The 22,411-nt window shown below is 47.2% G+C and overlaps 1 protein-coding gene across 1 annotated transcript in view; it reads left to right on the top strand.

Moving 5' to 3' along the window:
• Window positions 1-22,188, top strand: part of CD163L1 (CD163 molecule like 1) — a 40,801-nt gene extending 18,613 nt beyond the window's left edge. The window contains exons 5-15 of the mRNA XM_065408724.1: window positions 1,155-1,469; window positions 1,950-2,264; window positions 6,824-6,886; window positions 6,973-7,287; window positions 7,635-7,670; window positions 8,031-8,168; window positions 9,059-9,139; window positions 13,039-13,122; window positions 16,578-16,667; window positions 18,291-18,431; window positions 22,064-22,188. Coding sequence (XP_065264796.1) covers window positions 1,155-1,469; window positions 1,950-2,264; window positions 6,824-6,886; window positions 6,973-7,287; window positions 7,635-7,670; window positions 8,031-8,168; window positions 9,059-9,139; window positions 13,039-13,122; window positions 16,578-16,667; window positions 18,291-18,431; window positions 22,064-22,188 — 1,703 coding nt within the window. The remainder of the gene's footprint in view (window positions 1-1,154; window positions 1,470-1,949; window positions 2,265-6,823; window positions 6,887-6,972; window positions 7,288-7,634; window positions 7,671-8,030; window positions 8,169-9,058; window positions 9,140-13,038; window positions 13,123-16,577; window positions 16,668-18,290; window positions 18,432-22,063) is intronic.
• The last annotated feature ends 223 nt before the right edge of the window (window positions 22,189-22,411 follow it).

Below are 22,411 nucleotides of genomic sequence, written 5' to 3'. Positions count from 1 at the left end.
AAGTCCCGAGACCTGCCTCCCTGCTGGACAGAAGCTCCTACCCCACTACTGCACTACAAGGCAGAGGTCCCAAGCTCTCCCTCCCGCTTCCCCGGGTCTGGTAGGCAGAGAAGGGAGGGTGGAGAGGGCTTGCGAGCCATAATTTAATAGTAAAAGAGATGCATGTGGCTTGCGAGCCACAGTTTGGCCACCCCTACCATATAGTGTCATCAGGATATAAGCACAATTCCCCTTTGACTTTAGTGTGGATTTATACTTAAAAGTTAATAGTATATAATGGGGCTTTATATTTTTGCTTATGATTTCCCACTTTTCAGTGTTCACAGTCTCTCCCAGTTTTGTGTAATCTGAGACTTTCACTATACATAACACATTGCAATTTTATCATTACATTTTGTGTTCAGCCCTGCAGCTGATCACATCCTAGCCAAAATCATATCTGTCAGAATGCTGAATGCTGAAAGCTTGATTTTGTGAGAAACTTTATCAATGCTTTACTAAAATGAAGAGTTATTACATCTATTGTATTCTTATCATCCATTGATGTGATAGCTATTAAAAAGCAGTATAAGGTACTTAGCATGACCTGTTTCTTTGTAAATTTCAGCTGCTAATGGCTTATGGTTACATTGGATTCAGGATAGGAATATGAATTACAGGACAGTAGTAATCAGGATCACTTGTCTTTCTTACATAATTGTTAAAATAAATTGGTGCCATATTTGCTTTCCTCTAATCTGCTAGTACCTCCCAATTCTTCAGCACTTACAAACATAATTATTAGTACTTAAGCAAATTTGTGAGCTAATAATTCCTTGAATGCCCACTAAGCTTATTTTCAAATACATGTTTGAAAAGATTTGAGTTTTGAAGGCACGACTGATTCTGCAAATCCACAAACTCTCAACTAGTTCTTTCTCCTAGGTAAATCAAGCATTCGGGATTAAGCCTTATTCCCTTACGCACTTTTAAGATCTCTTTACCATGCCTTAATCACTTTCTAACTCTGCAGACTTCTCTTTATGTTTCTTGTTAAAGACAGACTTTTAAAAGCATTTCAATATTTCAGCCATTGGAGAAGTGTCATTGATTTGTGTGGAAGCTGTTCAGTTATCATTATATTACATATTGCCCACTGGGATTCATCCTTGTAGGGAGCAGGCGGATCAGGCTGGTGAATGGGCCAGGTCGCTGTGCCGGGAGAGTGGAGATTTATTACAATGGCACTTGGGGAACAGTCTGTGATGATTCCTGGGACCTTCCAGACTCCAATGTTGTTTGCAATCAACTGGGATGTGGACACGCCATCAATGCAACTCTCTCTGCTCATTATGGGCAAGGATCTGGGCAGATCTGGCTGGATGATGTGAACTGCTCTGGGAACGAAGCTGATCTCTGGGAGTGTCCTTCCGGGGGCTGGGGCCAGCACAACTGCAGACACAAAGAGGACGCAGGAGTTCTCTGCTCAGGTGTGTTCTGTGAATGATCTCATGAGTTTGGTTACCAGGGGATTTAATGAAGTATATGGGTGTTTGAGGAGAGAGATGAGGATAACAGAAAGTTTATTTCCCTTTCCCTTTCTCTGTCTGTCTTTCTTCCTGACCTATCCACTTGCAATGGTCACCATTAAAAAGTCTACATTGACAACAGTTAATATCAAGGGGTACTGGAAATATTGCATTATTACCTTAGCTTTAGAACATGTATTAAATTCTGAATCTTGGGTAACACTGTGTGTAACTGTTGGTGAATGGTGTATTTTAAATAACAATTCCATGGTTAATATGTCTGTCACTGGTCTCCAGAAAAGTCTCTCTGACTCGTGAAATGAATCTTGCTTCTGTAGAAGAATGTGCAGGTTTGTTAGCAATCTCAGGGATTCAGCCTTCAAACCACATTGTGTTTCAGAATCAGAAAATGTCACAGACAACTTCTGCATTTCTTTCTAGGGCTCACGGATCTGAGACTGGTGAGTGGCAGTGACTGTGCTGGGCGGCTGGAAGTTTTCTACAATGGGACATGGGGCAGTGTTTGCAACAGTCCTATGGATGCAGTCACCAGGGCACTTATATGCAAACATTTGGACTGCGGAGACAATGGGATTCTTTTAAAAGACTTTACACATGGAAGAGGCTCTGGCCCCACCTGGGTGGATGGTATTCGGTGCAATAAGCAGCACGGCTCCCTGTGGGAATGCCCGTCAGACCCATGGAATCAGCAGTCATGTAGTAACAGAGAACAAGAAACCCACATCTCTTGTGAAGGTAAATAGTAAACTATTTGTACTATATAAACACTCAAACCACAAGTCTAACTCGCTGACAGGTTTTGATATACACCTCGATATAACGCTGCCCTCGGGAGCCAAAAAATCTTACCGCGTTATAGGTGAAACCGCGTTATATTGAACTTGTTTTGATCCACCGGAGTGCGCAGCGCCCCCCCCCCCCCCCACCGGAGCACTGCTTTACCGCGTTATATCCGAAGTCGTGTTATATTGGGTCGCGTTATATCGGGGTAGAGGTGTAATTATGGTATTTTATATTTTCACTATATTTTATGAAATACATAGTTATATTCTTTTAACATACTCAGCAATGGCACAAACTTATTTTCAGTCTCTGAGGTTATAGAGATAGGAATGTAGTCTGTTAATATCAAACATGGAAATCAATTATTAAAAAATACACATTACACAGCATGATCAGTTATGACCTAATCCAACACCCAGTGAAGTAATCAAATTGTAGATTTTAAAGTCTGAAGAGCCTGTTAAAATAATCTAATCTGGCGGGCCATAGAATATTAACTAGTAATTTCTGCATCTAGCCTATATATTCTGGTTTAGCTACAGCATGTCTTTTAGAAAAACCTCCCATCTTGAATTAAAGACTTCAAGTAATGGAGAATCCAACACAGCCTTTGGTGAAATGTTTCAATGGTTAATTATGGTGACTGTTAAAAAAACTGTTCTGAATTTGTCTAGCTTCACCTTGCAGCCACTGGATCATGTTAGGCCTTTGGGTACTAGATTAAAAAGCTATCTGCTCTCAGAAATCTTCTCCTCATGTAGGTACGTAAACACTAGTAACAAATAAAGCCCTTCACTGCCATTGTTAGTAGGTAGTGTTTCATACTCCACTTCAGAGTTGCAAAAACTGGGATCAGAATCCTGCTGTCTACTGTGGCAAACTCAAGTTTCACCTACACAAGAACACTGCTTGCCAGAAAGCATTATTGTCCCCATTTTATAGATAGAGAACAGACATAAAAACTGTCTCAAGGAGTCTGTAGTATAACCAGGCACTGGCTGCAAATCACTTGCAAATCTAGGCCAATGCCTTAACCTCAAGACCACCTTTTTCACCTGTTGACTTCCATGGGCATTGGATCAGTCCCCTAGTGAGACCCAGTAAGAGTTATCCACTAAATACTCCTGGGGGAATTCTGCACCACTGCGTAATGCAGAATTTTGCAGAAATTAATGTTATGCATACAGAATTGCCTTTCCCCCCACAGAAATGGGCTGCAGTGCTGCTGGCCCCCACTAGAGACCACTGGACACAGCAAAGCCCAGCTCGCACATAGAAGACACTACTGGGGGGAGGGGAAGGGAGCTAGAGGGTTCCCAGGAGCTGCAGTTCCCAGCACACCCTGAGGGAAGGAGACGGCAGCACGCAGGAAACTCCACACAATCCTGGGACTGAGCATCAGGCTGTTTCTCCCTCTGGATCCCTGGGCTCTGAGGGGTAGGGAGGGGCAGGTGTCTGGGTTGTGTGGGGGCACAGCTGAGCTCTGGGGGGGAGGGAGCGGGTATCTTGGCAAGGGGGGCACTGCGGCTGGGCTCTGGGGGGGGGGGAGAAGGTGCGGGTATCTGGGCCAGGGGGCCCCTGCGGCTGGGCTCTGGGTGGGAGGGGGTTTGGGTGGACTGGCTGGGGGAGGGCCGTAGCAGGCCCCGGGGGGAGAGGGGTTGTGAGTGTCTGGCCTCCCAGCTGATCTCTGGGGGGCTGCGAGGGGGCAGAGAAACAGGAACTGGGTTGTCATAGGGGTTTCTTTAACTCTCTACTCCTGAGGGAATATTTGTGTGTGTCTGTGTTGTTACAAACATACTTGCTGACAGGTATTTTGAAATAAATTACCAAAATAATTGAAACTGGCATGATTATATAGTGTTATTTTGACAAATAAAATTTGCAGAATTTTAAAATATTGTGCGCAGAATTTTTAATATTTTGGTGCAGAATTCCCCCAGGAGTAGACTAAAGAACATCAGTAGTGTGCCTTTATGGTTAAAAATCTTCCTGGGAATAATGATCAGAGGTCTGGGCTGTGAAGTCCATCGATAGATCCGTGTCTGAAGCATTATTTATATTACTGTAACACCTAAAGTCCCCAAGGCCTCAATGCACCAGGCACTGTAAAAACACAGACTGAGAGAGGCACTGCCATAAGGAGTTTACAGCCGAGACAGACAAGGCAGGTAGGAGGAGATGCAGAGGGACATGGAGATGAAGTAACTTGCCCAAGGTCACACAACAGATTGAGGGCAGAGACAAAGATAGAACACAGGTCTTTTAAGTCCTAGTCTAGTGCCATAACCAGTGTCAATACACTGCCTCTCAGTGTGGGAAGGTACAGACCTGCAACTCCAATATAGCCTGTTCTTAATAATAATAATCCTCTTCTATTGGTTCCTGCAGTGATGAGGGTGCGTTTCAATTCATGTGTCTGTTTACATTCCAGTCGCCATGCAGGGGATTCAGGGATGTTGTCTGAGTGGGGAACTGGAGTAGATTCCAGGCTGGTCTACACTAGAAAATTATGTCGGCCCTGCTAATTTGCGCCAGGGAAATCCACACCCCTGAGTGATGTCATTAAGCCAACCTAAATCCTACGTTATAGTCCTAGCCTTCACAACCTCCTCAGGCAAGGAGTTCCACAGGTTGACTGTGCGCTGTGTGAAGAAGAACTTCCTTTTATTTGTTTTAAACCTGCTGCCCATTAATTTCATTTGGTGGCCCCTAGTTCTTATATTATGGGAACAAGTAAATAACTTTTCCTTATTCACTTTCTCCACACCACTCATGATTTTATATAGCTGTATCATATCCCCCCTTAGTCTCCTCTTTTCCAAGCTGAAAAGTCCTAGCCTCTTTAATCTCTCCTCATATGGTACCCGTTCCAAATCCCTAATCATTTTAGTTGCCCTTCTCTGAATCTTTTCTAATGCCAGTATATCTTTTTTGAGATAAGGAGACCACATCTGTATGCAATATTCAAGATGTGGGCGTACCATGGATTTATATAAGGGCAATAAGATATTCTCTGTCTTATTCTCTATCCCTTTTTAAATGATTCCTGACATTGTGTTTGCTTTTTTGACTGCTGCTGCACACTTTGTGGAAGTCTTCAGAGAAATATCCACAATGATTCCAAGATCTCTTTCCTGATTAGTTGTAGCTAAATTAGCCCCCATCATACTGTATGTATAGTTGGGGTTATTTTTTTCCAATGTGCATTACTTTACATTTATCCACATTAAATTTCATTTGCCATTTTGTTGCCCAATCACTTAGTTTTGTGAGATCTTTTTGAAGTTCTTCACAGTCTGTTTTGGTCTTAACTATCTTGAGCAGTTTAGTATCATCTGCAAACTTTGCCACCTCACTGTTTATCCCTTTCTCCAGATCATTTATGAATAAGTTGAATAGGATTGTCCTAGGACTGATCCTTGGGGAACACCACTAGTTACCCCTCTCCATTCTGAAAATTTACCATTTATTCCTACCCTTTGTTCCCTGTCTTTTAACCAGTTCTCAATCCATGAAAGGATCTTCCCTCTTATCCCATGACAACTTAATTTACGTAAGAGCCTTTGGTGAGGGACCTTGTCAAAGGCTTTCTGGAAATCTAAGTACACTATGTCCACTGGATCCCCCTTGTCCACATGTTTGTTGACCCCTTCAAAGAACTCTAATAGATTAGTAAGACATGATTTCCCTTTACAGAAACCATGTTGACTTTTCCCAACAATTTATGTTCTTCTATGTGTCTGACAATTTTATTCTTTACTATTGTTTCAACTAATTTGCCCGGTACTGATGTTAGACTTACCAGTCTGTAATTGCCAGGATCACCTCTAGAGCCCTTTTTAAATATTGGCGTTACATTAGCTATCTTCCAGTCATTGGGTACAGAAGCTGATTTAAAGGACAGGTTACAAACCATAGTTAATAATTCCGCAATTTCACATTTGAGTTCTTTCAGAACTCTTGGGTGAATGCCATCTGGTCCCGGTGACTTGTTACTGTTAAGTTTATCAATTAATTCCAAAACCTCCTCTAGTGACACTTCAATCTGTAACAATTCCTCAGATTTGTCACCCACAAAGGACGGCTCAGGTTGGGAAATCTCCCTAACATCCTCAGTCGTGAAGACTGAAGCAAAGAATTCATTTAGTTTCTCCGCAATGACTTTATTGTCTTTAAGTGCTTCTTTTGTATCTCGATCATCCAGGGGCTCACTGGTTGTTTAGCAGGCTTCCTGCTTCTGATGTACTTAAAAACCATTTTGTTATTACCTGAAGTGTTGCAGCTGTGCCATTGTAGCATTTCAAGTGTAGACAAACCCTTAGATATACTGTCCTGCCAGTTACATAAAGACACATGCATGCCAGCTGGGAACTGATCAAAGACTTCAAAATCCAGAGAAACACCATAAGAGCTAATTATCTAAATTACCAGATTTTAGCTTTTGGCCAATTTATAAAGTGCTGCAGCACACATGCGCCCAGTCCATTCACCTCAGCGTTTTATCTCCACAGGTAGGAAAGGGAAACCATCTCAGAATCCATTTGCTGAATGCCTGAACTCTACAAGCTGCACAGGTATCTCTGCCTCTCTGTCTCTCCTCCTCAGTCCCTAAGGACATTCCCAGCTGTCCCAGTAACATGTGAGGTTTCTGCATTTCCAGGCCAGGAGAAGTTACGTGTTGTGGGAGGAGAGGACAGATGCTCGGGCAGAGTGGAGGTTTGGTACCGTGGCTCCTGGGGAACAGTTTGTGATGACTGCTGGGACATGGCAGATGCTAACGTTGTGTGTAAACAACTGGGCTGTGGATCTGCTGTATCTGCCCCGGGCGAGGCTGCATTTGGCGAGGGGACTGGTCCCATCTGGGTGGAGAAGGTGAACTGCAGAGGGACAGAGTCATCTCTCTGGGACTGTCCTGCCATGCCATGGGGTGAGAGTAACTGTGATCATAAGGAAGATGCTGCTGTGAATTGCTCGGGTGAGTGACAGGAGATGTTTCTGCTTTGTTATATAGTTTTTAAGAGGGAGCAAGCATCACAGCAGCTGGGTCCCCATTCCTGCCCACAGACCAGGCCTCCTTTTTCCTTAATGGATGGGATGTGTTGGGACTTTTTTTTATTCTATTGTGCTATGGCATCAGACCATGTCACTTCCTTTATCCAGCACAGGCTAAGCCACTAAGCCTGGGCTGCTCTGAGGAAGATATCATGGTTGAAATGTAGGTGATGTGCAGAGGCACATGGGGACTCAGAGGAACAATCATGTAACAGCATGTCACCACCCCCTCACTCCACACTCCAACTCTCCTTCCTTTTCCCCTTGCAGGTGTGACAGAAACAACAGCTTCACCTGCTACAACAGGTAACACATTCTCTTCCAATCAAGGGTTAAATTTACCTAGTGCCAGGCTCACAGGGGGTGAGCTGGAACCTCCAGCCTGAGCGAATGAGCTTCTTTACACAGAGTGTGAAATCTAAGGGTGAATGTCACCCGGGTGGGAGCTGCAGGCCATGCTGAGCAGGACAATTCCTGTCTATTTGTTCTAGCCACCAGGGCCATGATTTAAATAGCAGCCTGTGAGCTGCCCCCATGGTGCACAGACTGTGTCCCAGCCCATTACCCTGCTTCCTAGGTGGTTCAATCAGACACTGGTGAGCTCCTCTGGGCGCCCCTGACTCTCACAGAATAATCTCTCCCTGTTGCATGTTCATTTCCATCCAGCTCCCCCACGCCGCCCTCTGACCGACAGTGGGAGAGTCACGGTGCCTGTTGTCATCTGCATTATCCTGGGGGTCCTTCTCTGCCTGCTGTTAATCATTCTGGGTGTGCAGGTGCAAAGGGCCAGGGCACAGCACAGAGGTAGGTCCTGATTAGTGTCACTGTCTGAAATGTCTCTGCAATAGCAGGGGGAGCTGCAACTGTGAAGAGCTGTGGGCATTGGCAGAGCTGTGAGGGGACCTCAGGTCTGTGCTAAGTCTTGTCTTATTTAATATTGTCATTGATGATCTGGCTGTAGAAGTAACCAGGAGAGCAATAACACTTTCAGATGATACTAACCTGGGTGCATTTGAGAGCAGTGGTGACAAAGAAATAATAAATAGGGGATTAGAGAGACTGTAAATATTGGCGAAAAATAGAGATCACATTTGGGAAAGTACAAGAAAGTGCATGTGAGGGAGGACACTGAACAGAGACACTCAGTAGGAGGGAGAGTTCGAGGAAGAAGAAATGCTGGAAAAGAGCTTGGGTGATAATTGCCAAAAAATCAAAGACAATTCCAATATTTGGCACTTTTCATTTTTTAAAAAGTGCAAAAACATTCGCTAGTTAATGCCCACACAGTCCCTAGGCAGCATGTGTAGAAGTACTAAGTATATATATATATATATATGTAAGTGCTATTTTGCTCATAGCTGTAAACATCAGTTTGGGAGAGGAATTATTTCAGGTGATACCAGGGAGAATAACTAAGATTAATGAGATTAATGTACAATGGGAAATTTTAGGCTAAATATGAGGAGAGACTTGTGACAGGAAACTAGCCCATGGGAACCATCATCAAGGGTTGTTGTGGAAAGGGACATGATCTCTGTCACCTGGCACATTCAAATGTAGAATGGACAGAGCATTGGGAATGTGCTGTAGGGATCGATCCTGGACTGGACCCAGGGCGCAGGGCTGGATGATCTAATAGGGTTTCCTATCTATAGTTTCTATGACCCTCTGCAAACACTGTCCTTTTTTTTCAGGTGCCACAAGACCCTCAGATCCCGTGTATGAGGAGATTGATTATAACCTGATGGGAGAGAAGCAGATATTGGGTCACTCAGGTATGTGTGTCTCATTCCTACTGAACTTTCCATCTTGAGGCCATGACCCACAGCTAGATATCTTCAGCCACCAGATCTGTGAACCCTGGACTGCTGTGGGCCAGTTACTGAACTCATGTAGGTGCAGTGATGGATTAGCCATTGGACCAACGGCAGGGGCGGCTTTAGCAGGTGCCGGGGCCCCACGCCGGGACGCAAATTGTCTCACGCCCCCCCACCCCAACTCCGCCCCGGCCCCGGCCCGACTCCGCCCCCTCCCTGCCCCATTGGATCCCTCCCTAAATCCCTGCCCTGGCCCCACCCCCAGCCCCACCCCTTCCCTGACCCATTGGATCCCTCCCCAAATCCCGGCCCTGGCCCCACCCCCAGACCCGCCCCCTCCCTGACCCATTGGATCCCTCCCCAAATCCCCACCCTGGCCTTGCGTCTTCCCCAAGCACGCCCGCATTCCTCCTCCTCACCCCTCCCTCCCAGGCTTGCGCTGATCAGCTGTATGGCGGCGCAAGCGCTGGAGGGAGGGGGGAGAAGCAGGATGTGGCTTTTTTTTTTTTTTTTTTTTCCCCGCTCTGCCGGCAGCCCCGGACGTTGCAGGGCCCTCTTAGGCGCGGGGCCCCATTCTGGGGAATCGGCCGAATCGGCTTAAAGCCGGGCCTGACCAACGGGGCCTGTGCCCAGGGTCCCCGGACAATTGGGGGGCCCTGGAAAAATCGGTGCTCCCACACCCCGACCTGCTCTGCCTGCCTCTCCTGCCAGGGAATGGGATCAGGGTGCAGGGCATGCCTCACCCCGTATGCCTGCTCGGCACTCCTGCCAGGGAGAGGGGGAAGCCCCCACAACCTGACCCTGCTTCTTGGCAGGAGCGCCAGGGGCAGGGGACTACTGATAGAAGTAGCTCTGGCCCAGAGCCCCACAAAACAGTAATCCGCATCTGGTCAGGTGAGCCCCCTCCCCAGCAGACTCTGCTAGACCCCATTCTCAGGACAGCTAGTCCCGTCTGCCCATCTTGTAGCCTTGGAGTATAACTAATTGTGAGTCAGCAAAGTGACTGTCTCTGGGCCCAGGCTATAGCATCATTTGAAAACTGCTGGAGCAGGAGATGTTCTGTGCCCCCCTCCCACCGCAGCCTCTGGTCTGCTGGATTGGCTCCCTCCTGCCCTGGGATCAGAGAGATCAGCCCAGGAGATGTGGGTAACTTTGAGTCATGGGGCCAACCTTTGTGCCATTTTGACTCAATATCAATCAGTTGGGAACATGCTACTCTCAGGGCAGGTCCACACTGGGGCGGGGGATCGATCTAGGAAACGCAACTTCAGCTACGAGAATAGCGTAGCTGAAGTCGACGTTTCCTAGATCGAACTAAATTTACTTACTTCGGGTCCACGCGGCGCAGGCAGGCTCCCCCGTCGACAGCGCTTCCTCCTCTCGGCGAGCAGGAGTTCTGCAGTCGACGGGGGAGCGCTTCTGGGATCGATCTATCGCGTCCAGATGAGACGCGATAAATCGATCCCAGAAGATCGATCTCTACCCGCCGAATCAGGCGGGTAGTGTGGACCAGCCCTCAGTTTAGGACATTGTGAGGCTCTCTTGAGCATGGTAAGTGCATCCAGTTGGTCACAGGCTGTGATCCTGGGAGGGGAGGGGCCTAATCTTTCAACAAGGTGGGAGTGTCAGGGTTCCCCCCCCACTCTGAACTCTGGGGTACAGATGTGGGGACCTGCATGAAAGACCCCCTAAGCTTATGTTCTACCAGCTTAGGTTAAAACTTCTCCAAGGCACACATTTCTTTCCTTGTCCTTGGACGGTATATTGCTGCCACAACCAAGTGATTTACACAAAAATTCAGGGAAGGGTCACTTGGAATCCCTATCCTGCCGCCATATATCCCTCCAAGCCCCTTCACCCCCTTTCCTGGGGAGGCTTGAGACTAAAATACCAACCAGTTGCCTTAGCAACATGAGCTCAACCAGACCCTTTGTCTTAGGACCTTGAAATCAATCAGGTTCTTAAAAGAAGAACTTTATTATAAAGAAAAAAGTAAAAGAATCACACCTGTAAAATCAGGATGGAAGGTAACTTTACAGGGTAATAAAAAGATTTAAAACACAGAGGATTCCCCTCTGGGCTCAGCTTCACAGTTACAAAAACAGGAATGAAACTACCTCTGTAGCATAGTGAAATTCACAAGCCAAAACAAGAAATAACCTAACACATCTCCTTGCCCTACTCACAGTTTCTGTGGTTTTAGATGGATTATTCCAGGTATATATTTCAGGAGATATTGTACCTGCTTGTCTTCTCCCTCCGTCTGGAGAGGGAACAACATACAGAACAACAGACAAATCCTTCCCCCCCAGATTTGAAAGTATCTTCTTTCCTTATTGATCCTTCTGGTCAGGTGCCAACTAGGTTATTTGAACTGCTTAACCCTTTACAGATAAGGCAGTCCAGTACAGCTGTCAAGGAGGGATTTTATGCTACTGCATACATAAAGGTTGCTACCTTTCCCCATATATTCATGACAGGGGGAGAGGGAGTATTTGCTTTAAGAAGTGGTGTTACCTGTACAATTTATGACTCCGCCCCTACCGTCCCTCATGGGTACTCAGGGCGTAATATAGGGCTCCCCCCATCCTCATGGGTACTCAGGGCATAAGGGACCCAACTTTATCCTTCCATGGGCTCAGGGCTAACACCCATTCTGGATGGATTCAGAACACAGTGAATATCCTTAAACATGTACAAGAATTTATTAACAATTAGCAACAAATCAACAGAATACACACATACATCTTATGCTCACCAGTCCCAATAAAACAGACAGACGTCTCCTGATGGTCACTCACGGTCATGTCGTCTGTGCTCTGGCTTCTGCACCGTCTGGTCCTGCAGGGTTAAAAGGTCTTGACCTGTATTCTAGAGTTAAGTTCCAACAAGCTTGTCTTTTGACCCTCATTATGTAGTTAAAATAAGGATTTCTCTTATCTATGCCTTAACTAATTATTTTACTTAAAACATAGCTATGCAAAAACACTAACCAATCATTTGCACTATACAGGGGTTCACACAAATGAGCATGTGTGCTATTCCATGCCATAACAAAACTAGCTTTGGTCGTTGTGTCAATTTCTTTACTGAACGCTGAAAGTAGTGTCTGTCGACTGTTTAGGTGTATTTTTAATGTGGCTATTTTGTTTTTCCTTAATTCTGATTCAGAAGGGTATTTAGATGAAAATTTATTGTGATTCGTTTCATAATGACTTTTGAAGTTGCTCGCTTCGATGCATTGCAGATAAGACCCAGGGGTTTGCCACCTTTAACAGTGAATCAAAATCTTCCTCCCATTCTGACTTAAAACTTTGTTTTTCTTCTTCATACTTGTGCTTCTTACAATCTGAAGATGTCATTGTTATCCACGAAATTAACGTAGAGTTAAAACTTAAATCTAAAACTATTCAAATGTGACATATGAACAGTAAACACTGCCTGTATTCTGTGGAATGCAGGGAGATCACGAGCACCCGAGGTCCACACAGCACAACTTTTGAATACAGAATGATGCAATTTCCTGATATAATGCACATATGAGTGAGAGCTTCTCTTTCTATCAATCTCACTCTCTCACTATTGGGTTCACTCAGTAGGAGAGAAAACCAATTTTGAAATTCTTTCACCAATTTGTATAGCCTTTTTAAAAAATTGGTGTTAATATTAATTTTAGCCACAACTTGTGTTAGACCATAGTTTCTCCACGAGCTGCACTTTAACTGTAGAAGAGCCATGGTTTGGCTATGCCTGGAATATATGGATGCTGTAAATCCTGCTCTAGGACCTGGGTGCATCAGCCAGCAGTCAGTTTAGCTGCTCTCACTGTGATAACATCTCATTTGTTGTCTCTCCAGTCTCCTATGCAGAGGATTCAATGACGAAGCTGCAGTATTACACCGGGGACAGTGAGGGGGGAAACGATTCTGGATCAGAACGAGGTAATGGGGTAAGGTGGCATACAAAGAAAAAGACTCAAATCTGGGTGGAGAATTTAATTTCCACTGCATTTTCTGTAAAGGCCATCATTTCCCTTCACTCGATTTCATGGCCCAGCACTGATTGTATCCCTTCTGATGGGATCAGCTTTAACCAGACTTTCAAATATTTCTGATGAACCCTGTGATGGAAATATGTGATCAAATTCTGTCCCTTCCTGTGTGCAGTTCATGGTACCCTCCCCCGCGGGAGGACCTGCCAGAAATGGGGCCCAGGAATATTTGCTTGCAATAGAAGAATCTGAATTTCATACCTGGCACTGAGTATTAAACAAAACCCTAATCTGTGCCCATGGTCTTACCCACCTGCTTCCATGGCATGAACACAAGCCCAAATCACAATCTAGCCCATATAAACTAAGAGACTTTACACCATGTTTATATAATTCAGTTGGATTCACAAAGGTCAGTTCTGGTGCAGCAGCTACTGTCAGTGTGTCCAGTATTAGCTCAGCACCAACACAGATCCAGATCCTATGGAAGGGCTTGACAACATTGCTCTTGGATTCAGTGGGGATGGGCCTCAAATTATTTATGAGAAATTAAAGGTTGCTGTGACATTGCACCCCCTATTCTTCATAGTGATATTACTATAATATGATTATGGCATAATTATGATGAATTTTGTACAAGACAGGTCATGTAAGGTGTCATTGGAAAAGTTATGATTTGCTGAATATGATTATCCTATTTGTATGCATGTATCATTTTTGTATCTGAAGTTATAAATATTGACTATGGATCTGTATTGGGCTTACTCTGGAACACACCTACAGCCAGCCTTTCAGGTACTACAGTGAAGAAGACAGACAGTGCCAATGGCTCATCAACAAAGACAATAGGCTGTGGAATGGCTTAAACTTCCCGAGAACGCTCCAGACAGCCTGTTAGTAATGGCTGCTGTGACTCAGAAAGATATGAAAGGGCATGTGACTATGCCACATGACACTGGACTCCATTTTGGGATGTCAGTATTTTTCCACAAACTGGCCTGGGAACCAAGATTAAAACATATGGCTCCTGCCATATGCTAAATCTATAGAAGGCAAGAAGTGACATCATCCATGGTTCTTCACTCCCGACACAAGAAGACTCCTAAAGGAACAAAAGACTGAACCGGGGGAAGAGCTGGACCCATGCTAAAGGGATTTCTAGCCTGTGTATGAAAACCTGGGGATTCCTAGCTGTAAAGCAAGTGCAGCTTGTACCTTGAGAGTCTGCAAGCCTGCCTTTATCATCAGTCAGGATGAGAGATTGTTAAGTCAAATCCTATCCTTCTAGTACAGGGGTCGGCAACCTTTCAGAAGCAGTGTGGCGAGTCTTCATTTATTCACTCTAATTTAAGGTTTCGCGTGCCAGTAATACATTTTAACATTTTTAGAAGGTCTCTTTCTATAAGTCTATAATATATAACTAAACTATTGTTGTATGTAAAGTAAATAAGGTTTTTAAAATGTTTAAGAAGCTTCATTTAAAATTAAATTAAAATGCAGAGCCCCCCAGACCGGTAGCCAGGACCCGGGCAGTGTGAGTGCCACTGAAAATCAGCTTGCGTGCCGCCTTTGACACGCATGCCATAGATTGCCTACCCCTGTTCTAGTATGTTAAGCTTAGTTTGCATTTTTGTTTATTTGCTAGGTAATCTGATTTGATCTGTTTGTTATCACGTATAATCACTTAAAATCTATCTTTTCTAGTTAGTAAACTTGTTTTTTCTTTATCTAAATGAGTGAGTTGGAATGAAGTGCTTGGAAATCTTAGCTGGTTTTGACCAGGGCAGGACGATACAGCTCTGGGGTCATAGACTGGGATGCTGGCAGTTGTTTTGGCTGTAGCCTCTCTATTGTTTCTGTGACGGGTTGGATCACAGAAACCCCCTTGGGAGCTGCACCCGATGTGCCAAGACTACTTCTACCTCTGCCTTCCCTGCCAGCTCGGGACTCCAGCACCCTGTCTTGCTGAGCCACACACTCCTGTTTGCTCCAACAAAGACCCAGGGTCTGAATTACTTGCCCCAAAAGCTGCAGGTTTACCTGAAAGCAGCTCACAGAAGTGTTCTTGTCTTTAACACCCAGATGCCCAACTCCCAATGGGGTCTAAACCCAAATAAATCCGTTTTACCCTGTATAAAGCTTATGCAGTGTAAACTCATAAATTGTTCTCCCTCTATAACACTGCTAGAGAGATATGCACAGTTGTTTGCTCCCCCAGGAATTAATACATACTTGAGTTAATTAATAAGTAAAAAGTGATTTTATTAAATACAGAAAGTAGGATTTAAGTGGTTCCAAGTAGTAACAGACAGAACTAAGTAAGTCACCAAGCAAAATAAAATAAAATGTGCAAATCTATGTCTAATCAAACTGAATACAGATAATCTCACCCTCAGAGATGCTTCAGTAAGTTTTTTCTCAGACTGGACCCCTTCCAGGCCTGGGCACAATTCTTTCCCCTGGTACAGCTCTTGTTCCAGCTCAGGTGGGAGCTAGGGGGTTCTTCATGATGGCTCCTCTCTTTAGCCAGCTGAAGACAAAATGGAGGGGTCTCCCCAGGGTTTAAATAGACTTTCTCTTGTGGGTGGAGACCCCCTCCTCAATCCTATGCAAAGTCCAGCTCCAAGATGGAGTTTAGGAGTCACCTGGGCAAGTCACATGTCCATGCATGATTCATAGTTTTTACAGGTAGCATCCATTGTCCTCAAGTAGACTTCTTATTGGATTGGAGCATTCCAAGATCCATTGTCCTTTAAGTGTTTCTGGATTAGGTACTTCATTTCAACATTCCTTTCTCCAGGAACTGACCAAATGCGCTACTAAGGTTATTTAGAAACCAAGCCAGTACACAGCCAACATTCATAACATTCATAACTTCAAATACAAAAATGATACATGAATACAAATCGGATTAATACATTCAGTAGATCATAACCTTTATGGCATATGTAGCATAAAACAGATTCTAAGCATATTTCCATAAAGCCTTATGGGAGGTACCGTCACAGTTGGTTCATACAGTGGCTGGTCAGAGAGCCTGCATGTAACTGCAGCTGGGTGTGTCCCTACCTGTGTGAATGCTGGTGGAAGTGTAGGACTGGGAGTGGGTCTGCAGCTTGTCACAGCAACAGTGTGAGACGGAGCCCAGGCAGGTGAGTCAGAGGGCTCAGTGGTACCCCAGTTCCAGGTGGCACCCTTGGGGGAACCTGTCACAGTGACACCACTCCTAGTTTACAGAATGTCCATGACTTTCCCTTTTCTCCTTGATCACCCTGTGACTTCTCCTACAAACGCCAGGATAAATAGCCTGGACTCCAATGCAACAGGCACTTAATGGGGAACTAGAAACCTGCTCAGGAACCGGGTGTGTTCAGAGGGAGCTGAGTGTTGTGTTCGCTGTTCCAGAGGGAGCTTCCCCTGGGGGGTCTCAGCTGGATTATGATAACGTGGAGGAGCCTGCATTGAATGATGACCCCCAGACTCCAGACGACCAAGGTGAGGAGTGAATCTGCCTTCTGGGAGCAGTGTTAGCCCAGGAAAAAGCTAATAATATTGTCTTTGTAGAGACAAAAATTGTGCCTTATGGGTTTGCTCTTGTAAGGTGCTGAGCATCTTCAGTCCTGCTGCGATCAATAGGAGCTCAGAGTGCTCAGCACTTCACAGGATCAAGCCTTCTGCAAGCAGCTGTTTGACACACTCTTCTCCCATAAAGCATGGCTGTGTGCACTGGTTTAGTCCAGAGATGCACTGAGAGGAGCAAGAAATAACAAAGCATGTGGTGCTGCAGGTCAGAATAGAGGCACATTAGCCAACCAGTGTGACTCTAGAAGAAGGTTTTTCACCCCCGTGACTCTAGAAGAAGCTTGTTCTCCCCCTGCCCATGCTGCCTGATTCTAGTCACTGATCCCTGGCCCTCACTTTCATATGCACTAGCGTTACTCACAATATTAGGGGACAATCTCTCTGAGCACAGCCCTCTGATCTGCAGTAACGGTCCCTTTCCACCATTCCTGCCTGTGCTGAGTCCACTGATCTAGACGTGAGTTTTACATGCACTGTGATAGGTGAAGGGATGTACAGATTTCACACACAGACCCATATCTTGTCCTGAACTGGTGGCGCAGCTTCCAGAGACTGCAGATTGAGGGTGGTTTATGGGCCAGACTAGTTCAGGGAAATGGAACAAAACAAGATTTTAACCATAATTGAAAATTTAGGAAGTGGGTGATAAACAGAACAAATTAAAGTGTCATTTATCTGTTACTAATTACTAATTGATATATAATTAGTATAACAACAAATTACAGTGAAGAAATCTTCCTCTGACATAGACCATACCCCCAGCCACCTCTTTCCAGATCTCCCACATCCCCACCTGGGTTTCTGCTTTAGGTTCTGTCCAGCAATTTACAGACACATCAAGTCCTTAAAATGTATCAGATAAATGTGACCTGTATAAAATTTCTCTGACACTGAGGTTGCGGGGGGAGAAGGGGACTTTTGATCTCTTACCATTGTGGGAGTGTTAGTACCTCAGGGCCCTTCTTACCTGGTGTATAATTTATTTCTCTATTCAGTGGAAGGTCTCTTCTCATTACCATCAGGGCCGGTGCAACCACTAGGCGAACTAGGCGGCCGCCTAGGGCGCCTAGTGGTTGAGGGTGCCTAAAAGCCCGCTCAGGCGAGGAGGTGGAGTGGAGGTGAGCTGGGGCAGGGTGGCGCGGGGAGGGCCGCCTGCAGTAACGGGGGGGCGCACAGGGGAACCACTCCCCGCCCCAGATCACCTCCACTCTGCCTCCTCCGCTGAGCACACAGCCCCTGCTCTAATTCTCCTCCAATTGGCGCCGCAAGCCTGGGAGGGAAGGAGAATTAGAGCGGCGCCGGCGTGCTCAGCGGAGGAGGTGGAGCAGAGGTGAGCTAGGGCAGGCTCCCCGGGTGGGGTTAGCTGCCACGGGGGGGGCTCCTCTGGTGGGCGGGGTGGGCGTGGTTAGCTGCCACGGGGGGACGGGGGGCGGGGTTAGCTGGGGGTGGGGGGTGGCGCAAGGTGGAAGTTTCGCCTAGGGCGCGAAACTTCCTTGCACCGGCCCTGATTACCATTAATTCCTGTCTCTGTTTCAGAGGGCGATGCCTTGCCTGGAGATGTCCTAGGAGATGGTTATGATGATGTCAGAGAAGTTTCTGACCCTGGTTCAGGGCAGTGTGCCCGGGAAGTTACTTGGGCCCCTCGGGTGAATGACAGGAACAGGGATTCACAGAGAGGTAAGTGGGGAAAAGCCCTGTTGCAATTCTTGCAGTTTGATTGCTAGTCTCATTATGGCTTGGTCTACACTACAGACTTAGGTCAATGTAAGGCAGCTTACATTGACCTAATTTTGACACTGTACACACTACAACCTTGCTCCTGCTGATGTAAGTGCCCTACTACACCAACATCATAACTCGACCTCCACGAGAGGCATGGGGCTTATGTCAGTCCAGTTAGGGTGACACAGTGTCTGTGTAGACACTGCCTTACTGTTGGCTGTCATTCTTATCAATTTCATGGCTGCATGCTAGAGCCATGAAATTGACAAAAAAAGCTGGGTTGGGAGTGGAGGGCTCCAGCTAGAGCCTGGCTGCCCCCAAGCTCCCTGCTCCCAGCCAGGCTACGCTCGCCCTGTTCCCCACTCAGAGCTGGGCGGTGCCTGCCAGGCTCCCCTGCTCCCTACTCCCAGCCAGGCTGCACCTGCCTGGCTCCCCACTCCCAGCTGGGCTGCTGCCTGGGCTCCCAGGAGCCACCCAGACTACAGGCACAGAGCTCCACACCAGGAGCCCAGGGGGCCAGCCACACTCCTGGCAGCAGGGAGCGGGGATCTGGCTCCCAGCAGCAGAGGGGAGCCAAGAGATCAGGGGTAGCCAGGCTCCTCACGGGCAGCTGCACGGCTCTCAGTCCCCCACACTGCCCCTCTTAAGTCAGTGGAAGAGCTTTTGGTGAGGACCCACACAATGGGCAGAAGGAGGGCAGTGTGTACATGAACCATTGCAGTAATTACTGCGGTGGCGTAAGTGACCTAAAATAGGCCAGCTTAAGTTTCTAGTGTAGACTTTCCCGATATTTGGTAAAAGACGCAGCTCCTAGACTTAGATGGTTACATGAGAATCTCAGCTTTCAGTTTAAGAAAGGAAGTTTTCTAGCCCTCATGGTTGTAGAAAGAAGCCTCAAATCATGAACCAAGTTTAACCTAAAGGCTTAGGAACCAGAAGACAAACAGAAACCAAAAGGAAACCAAAATGTTTTTTTTAATCTCAAGATTGTTAAGCCAATCTCATGATATTTGAGGCCTTACTCCTGATTTCGAAACACTTGGAGATGGCAGTGCTGGAAATGTCTGTGTTTCCCAGTGACCCACAGGAACAATCTCCAGGTGGGAATGTGGGTTATGCAGCAAAGAAGTGACGCTGGCCAAAGCGATGGTTGTGAGGAGTCTCCTCTCCTTGTTGAGCTCTGTGCATGGACACATTTGAGATAGAAATTGCAGAAAGGGTTGCTGAGCAAATAACCTTGAACAGCCTCTACTGACCACTAGAGGTCACTGTCACTTCACTAAAATACAGCTACAGGCAAGTCGCATCTTAGGCGCATTTAACATGCGCGAATTCAGCTTTGCGCAGTCGGCAAAAACAGGGGGGAAAAAAGAAAAACAACAATATAAAAACTGCATCTGTAGTGCGGGCGATTCTGCCCGCCATTGAACTCAATGAGTGTTTCACTATACGCGGTTTTCGCTTTACGCGCTAACCGCGGAACGGAACCCCCACGTAAGATGAGACTTGCCTGTATTGTTAAACTAATCTTCTCAGCTGTATTCCCACCCTGACTTCTGCTAAACACTGTTAAATGCAGGGCCGGTGCTACCATTTAGGCAAACTAGGCGGTTGCATAGGACGCCAAGATTTGGGGGCGCCAAAAAGCGGTGCCCCCATTTTTTTTTACAGCGTTCCTACGCCCCCTCCCCGAGCGCACGGTCGCCGCTCCACTTCTCCTGCCTCCCAGGCTTGCAGCGTCAATCAGCTGTTTGGCGCCGCAAGTCTGAGAGGGGAGGAGAATTAGAGCGGGGGCGGCGTGCTTGGGGAGGAGGCGGAGCAGAGGTGAGCTGGGGTGGGGAGCTGCCGCACGGCTCCCTGGGCCGGTGGGGTGGGGAGCTGCCGCGGGGGTGCCTCAGGGCGGGGGGGCGGGAGCTGCCGCAGGGCTCCCCACCCCAGCTCACCTCTGCTACACCCCCTCCCCGAGCACGCCGTCGCTGCTCCACTTCTACCGCCTCCCAGGCTTACGGCACCAATCAGCTGTTTGGCGCTGCAAGCCTGGGAGGGGAAGAGAATTAGAGCGGGGGTGGCGTGCTCGGGGAGGAGGCGGAGCAGAGGTGAACTGGGGTGGAGGGGGGGGCGGGGAGCTGCCGCAGGGCGGGGGGGAGGTGGGGGGCGCAAGGTGGAAGTTTCGCCTAGGGTGCGAAACTTCCTTGCACCGGCCCTGGTTAAATGGACTGAAATACATGATGATTCCTAGATAAGGCCCTAATCCTACAAACAGTGGAGCCCACTTGTCACTCTCATCACATGAATATTCTCACTGACTCAAGCGTGACACCAGCCTCTTCCTGGTGGGGGGACTGAGGTGGGCCAGACAGAAACCTGGGGGGGCTGTGCTCCTCCTCACCATGAGGTCCCACCCCTCTCTGTGGCCCTGCCCCCTCAGTGGCCCTGCCCCCTGGCCAAGTTGCAGGCTGGAAGCCAGAGCCAGGCAGTGACAGGCACTGGCTGATTGCAGCCGTTAAAAGCTGTCCAGGCAGGGGGACCTGGCTCCGGGCTAACAGAGCCCTTGGAGGGCGGGGCCCAGGAGCCTGGGCCAGAGCAGGTCAGTCTAGGCCACTATGAGGAGCCCTGGACCATCCACCTGCCCTGGATGATGCATCTCGGCAGGCAGGGACATGGGCTGGGGGCTGCTGTTGGGCACCCCGGCACCCGGCCCGGGCTTACTTCTCTGCTGCTGTTGGAGCTGGGCACCCAGCCAGCAGCTGCCACTCTCTCCGCTTTGCCTAGTCAACTGGAGAGTGGCAGCTGCTACTGGGTGGCTATGGGGATGCTAAGACAAATTTTGGGGTGGCTATAGCCCCCGCAAGCTCCACCCTAGTGCCAACTTCAGTGGGACTGTCCAGATCAGCAAAGTTATATGAGTGGATTTGCAGGATCAGGGTCCAAAAAAGGTGGCAGTGCCCTGGATGGTAATGGGAAGAGCAGGGCCCTGCGATGGGGTTAGTTAGTGGCCTGGCTTCAGGTTTGAAATCACTCTCTTCAATATGCAAATGGCCCCAATTGTACCAGAGCACCTCACAGTCTGAGGCTGAGGGCTGAGCTCCCACTTTGCACCTCAGAGGAAAGTGGGTTGGGATGAAATGTGCATTTCATTGTACTTGATGAGAATAACATGCAAACGTGTATTGCGTGGGCAGGATGAACCTCCCCTTTTGGGTTCCTTGCCATTGCATGTCCCCTGGGGTAGGGGCCCTGCCCTGCTGCTCCCCACCAGGTCTCAACTGGCACATGTCCCCTTAGGGCCTATGCCAGCCATTGGGAGTTAGAGCAGCCCCTACTGAAGCATTAGGGAGGTGTCACCAAGTCACTGACATTCCCACACTTCTGCACCCAGCAGATCTCAGCATGGAGAGAATCTACTCCCAGATGTTTTCTTTATGGAACAGAATGACATAATGGATTAAACTTGTCAGAATCCCAATCAGAGGAACAGAGGGGATAATTCACAGCCCATACTATAAGCTGCTCACCCATGTTAGGTGAGTGCACACAGGTGTAGAATAGATATATTGGCTGTAATGTGCCTCCTTTGATATTTTCAGATTGGAATCTGCACTCCCTAAGAAGTGAAGGGGCCTCAGGGACTGAGAGAGATGGCCCATTCCCGCCTCCTGGAGACCCGGGTTATGATGACGTTGAAGCTGGCGTCCCTGAGACATCAATATAAGAATGTCTGAGTTCCGATCAAATATCCTGTGGGGATGTAAATGCTGTATGATTAAACTCTTTCTCTCCTAAATACTAACTGGGCATGGGGGCATCAGACATAGTCCCTGCCATGGATCTAGTTCAGATACCTTTTATATTGGGGTTTTATGTAGTTGCAAGAAATATAAGTGTGACTGAGACAGGGTCTGTGATTTTCCCTGTAATTTCTCATTGATCAGATT

Source organism: Emys orbicularis, chromosome 1 (assembly GCF_028017835.1).
Source record: "Emys orbicularis isolate rEmyOrb1 chromosome 1, rEmyOrb1.hap1, whole genome shotgun sequence".
In the NCBI taxonomy this organism is placed as follows: domain Eukaryota; kingdom Metazoa; phylum Chordata; order Testudines; family Emydidae; genus Emys; species Emys orbicularis.
The sequence above is the reverse complement of the archived record's forward strand: the minus strand, read 5'-3'. Positions and strand labels throughout refer to the sequence as shown.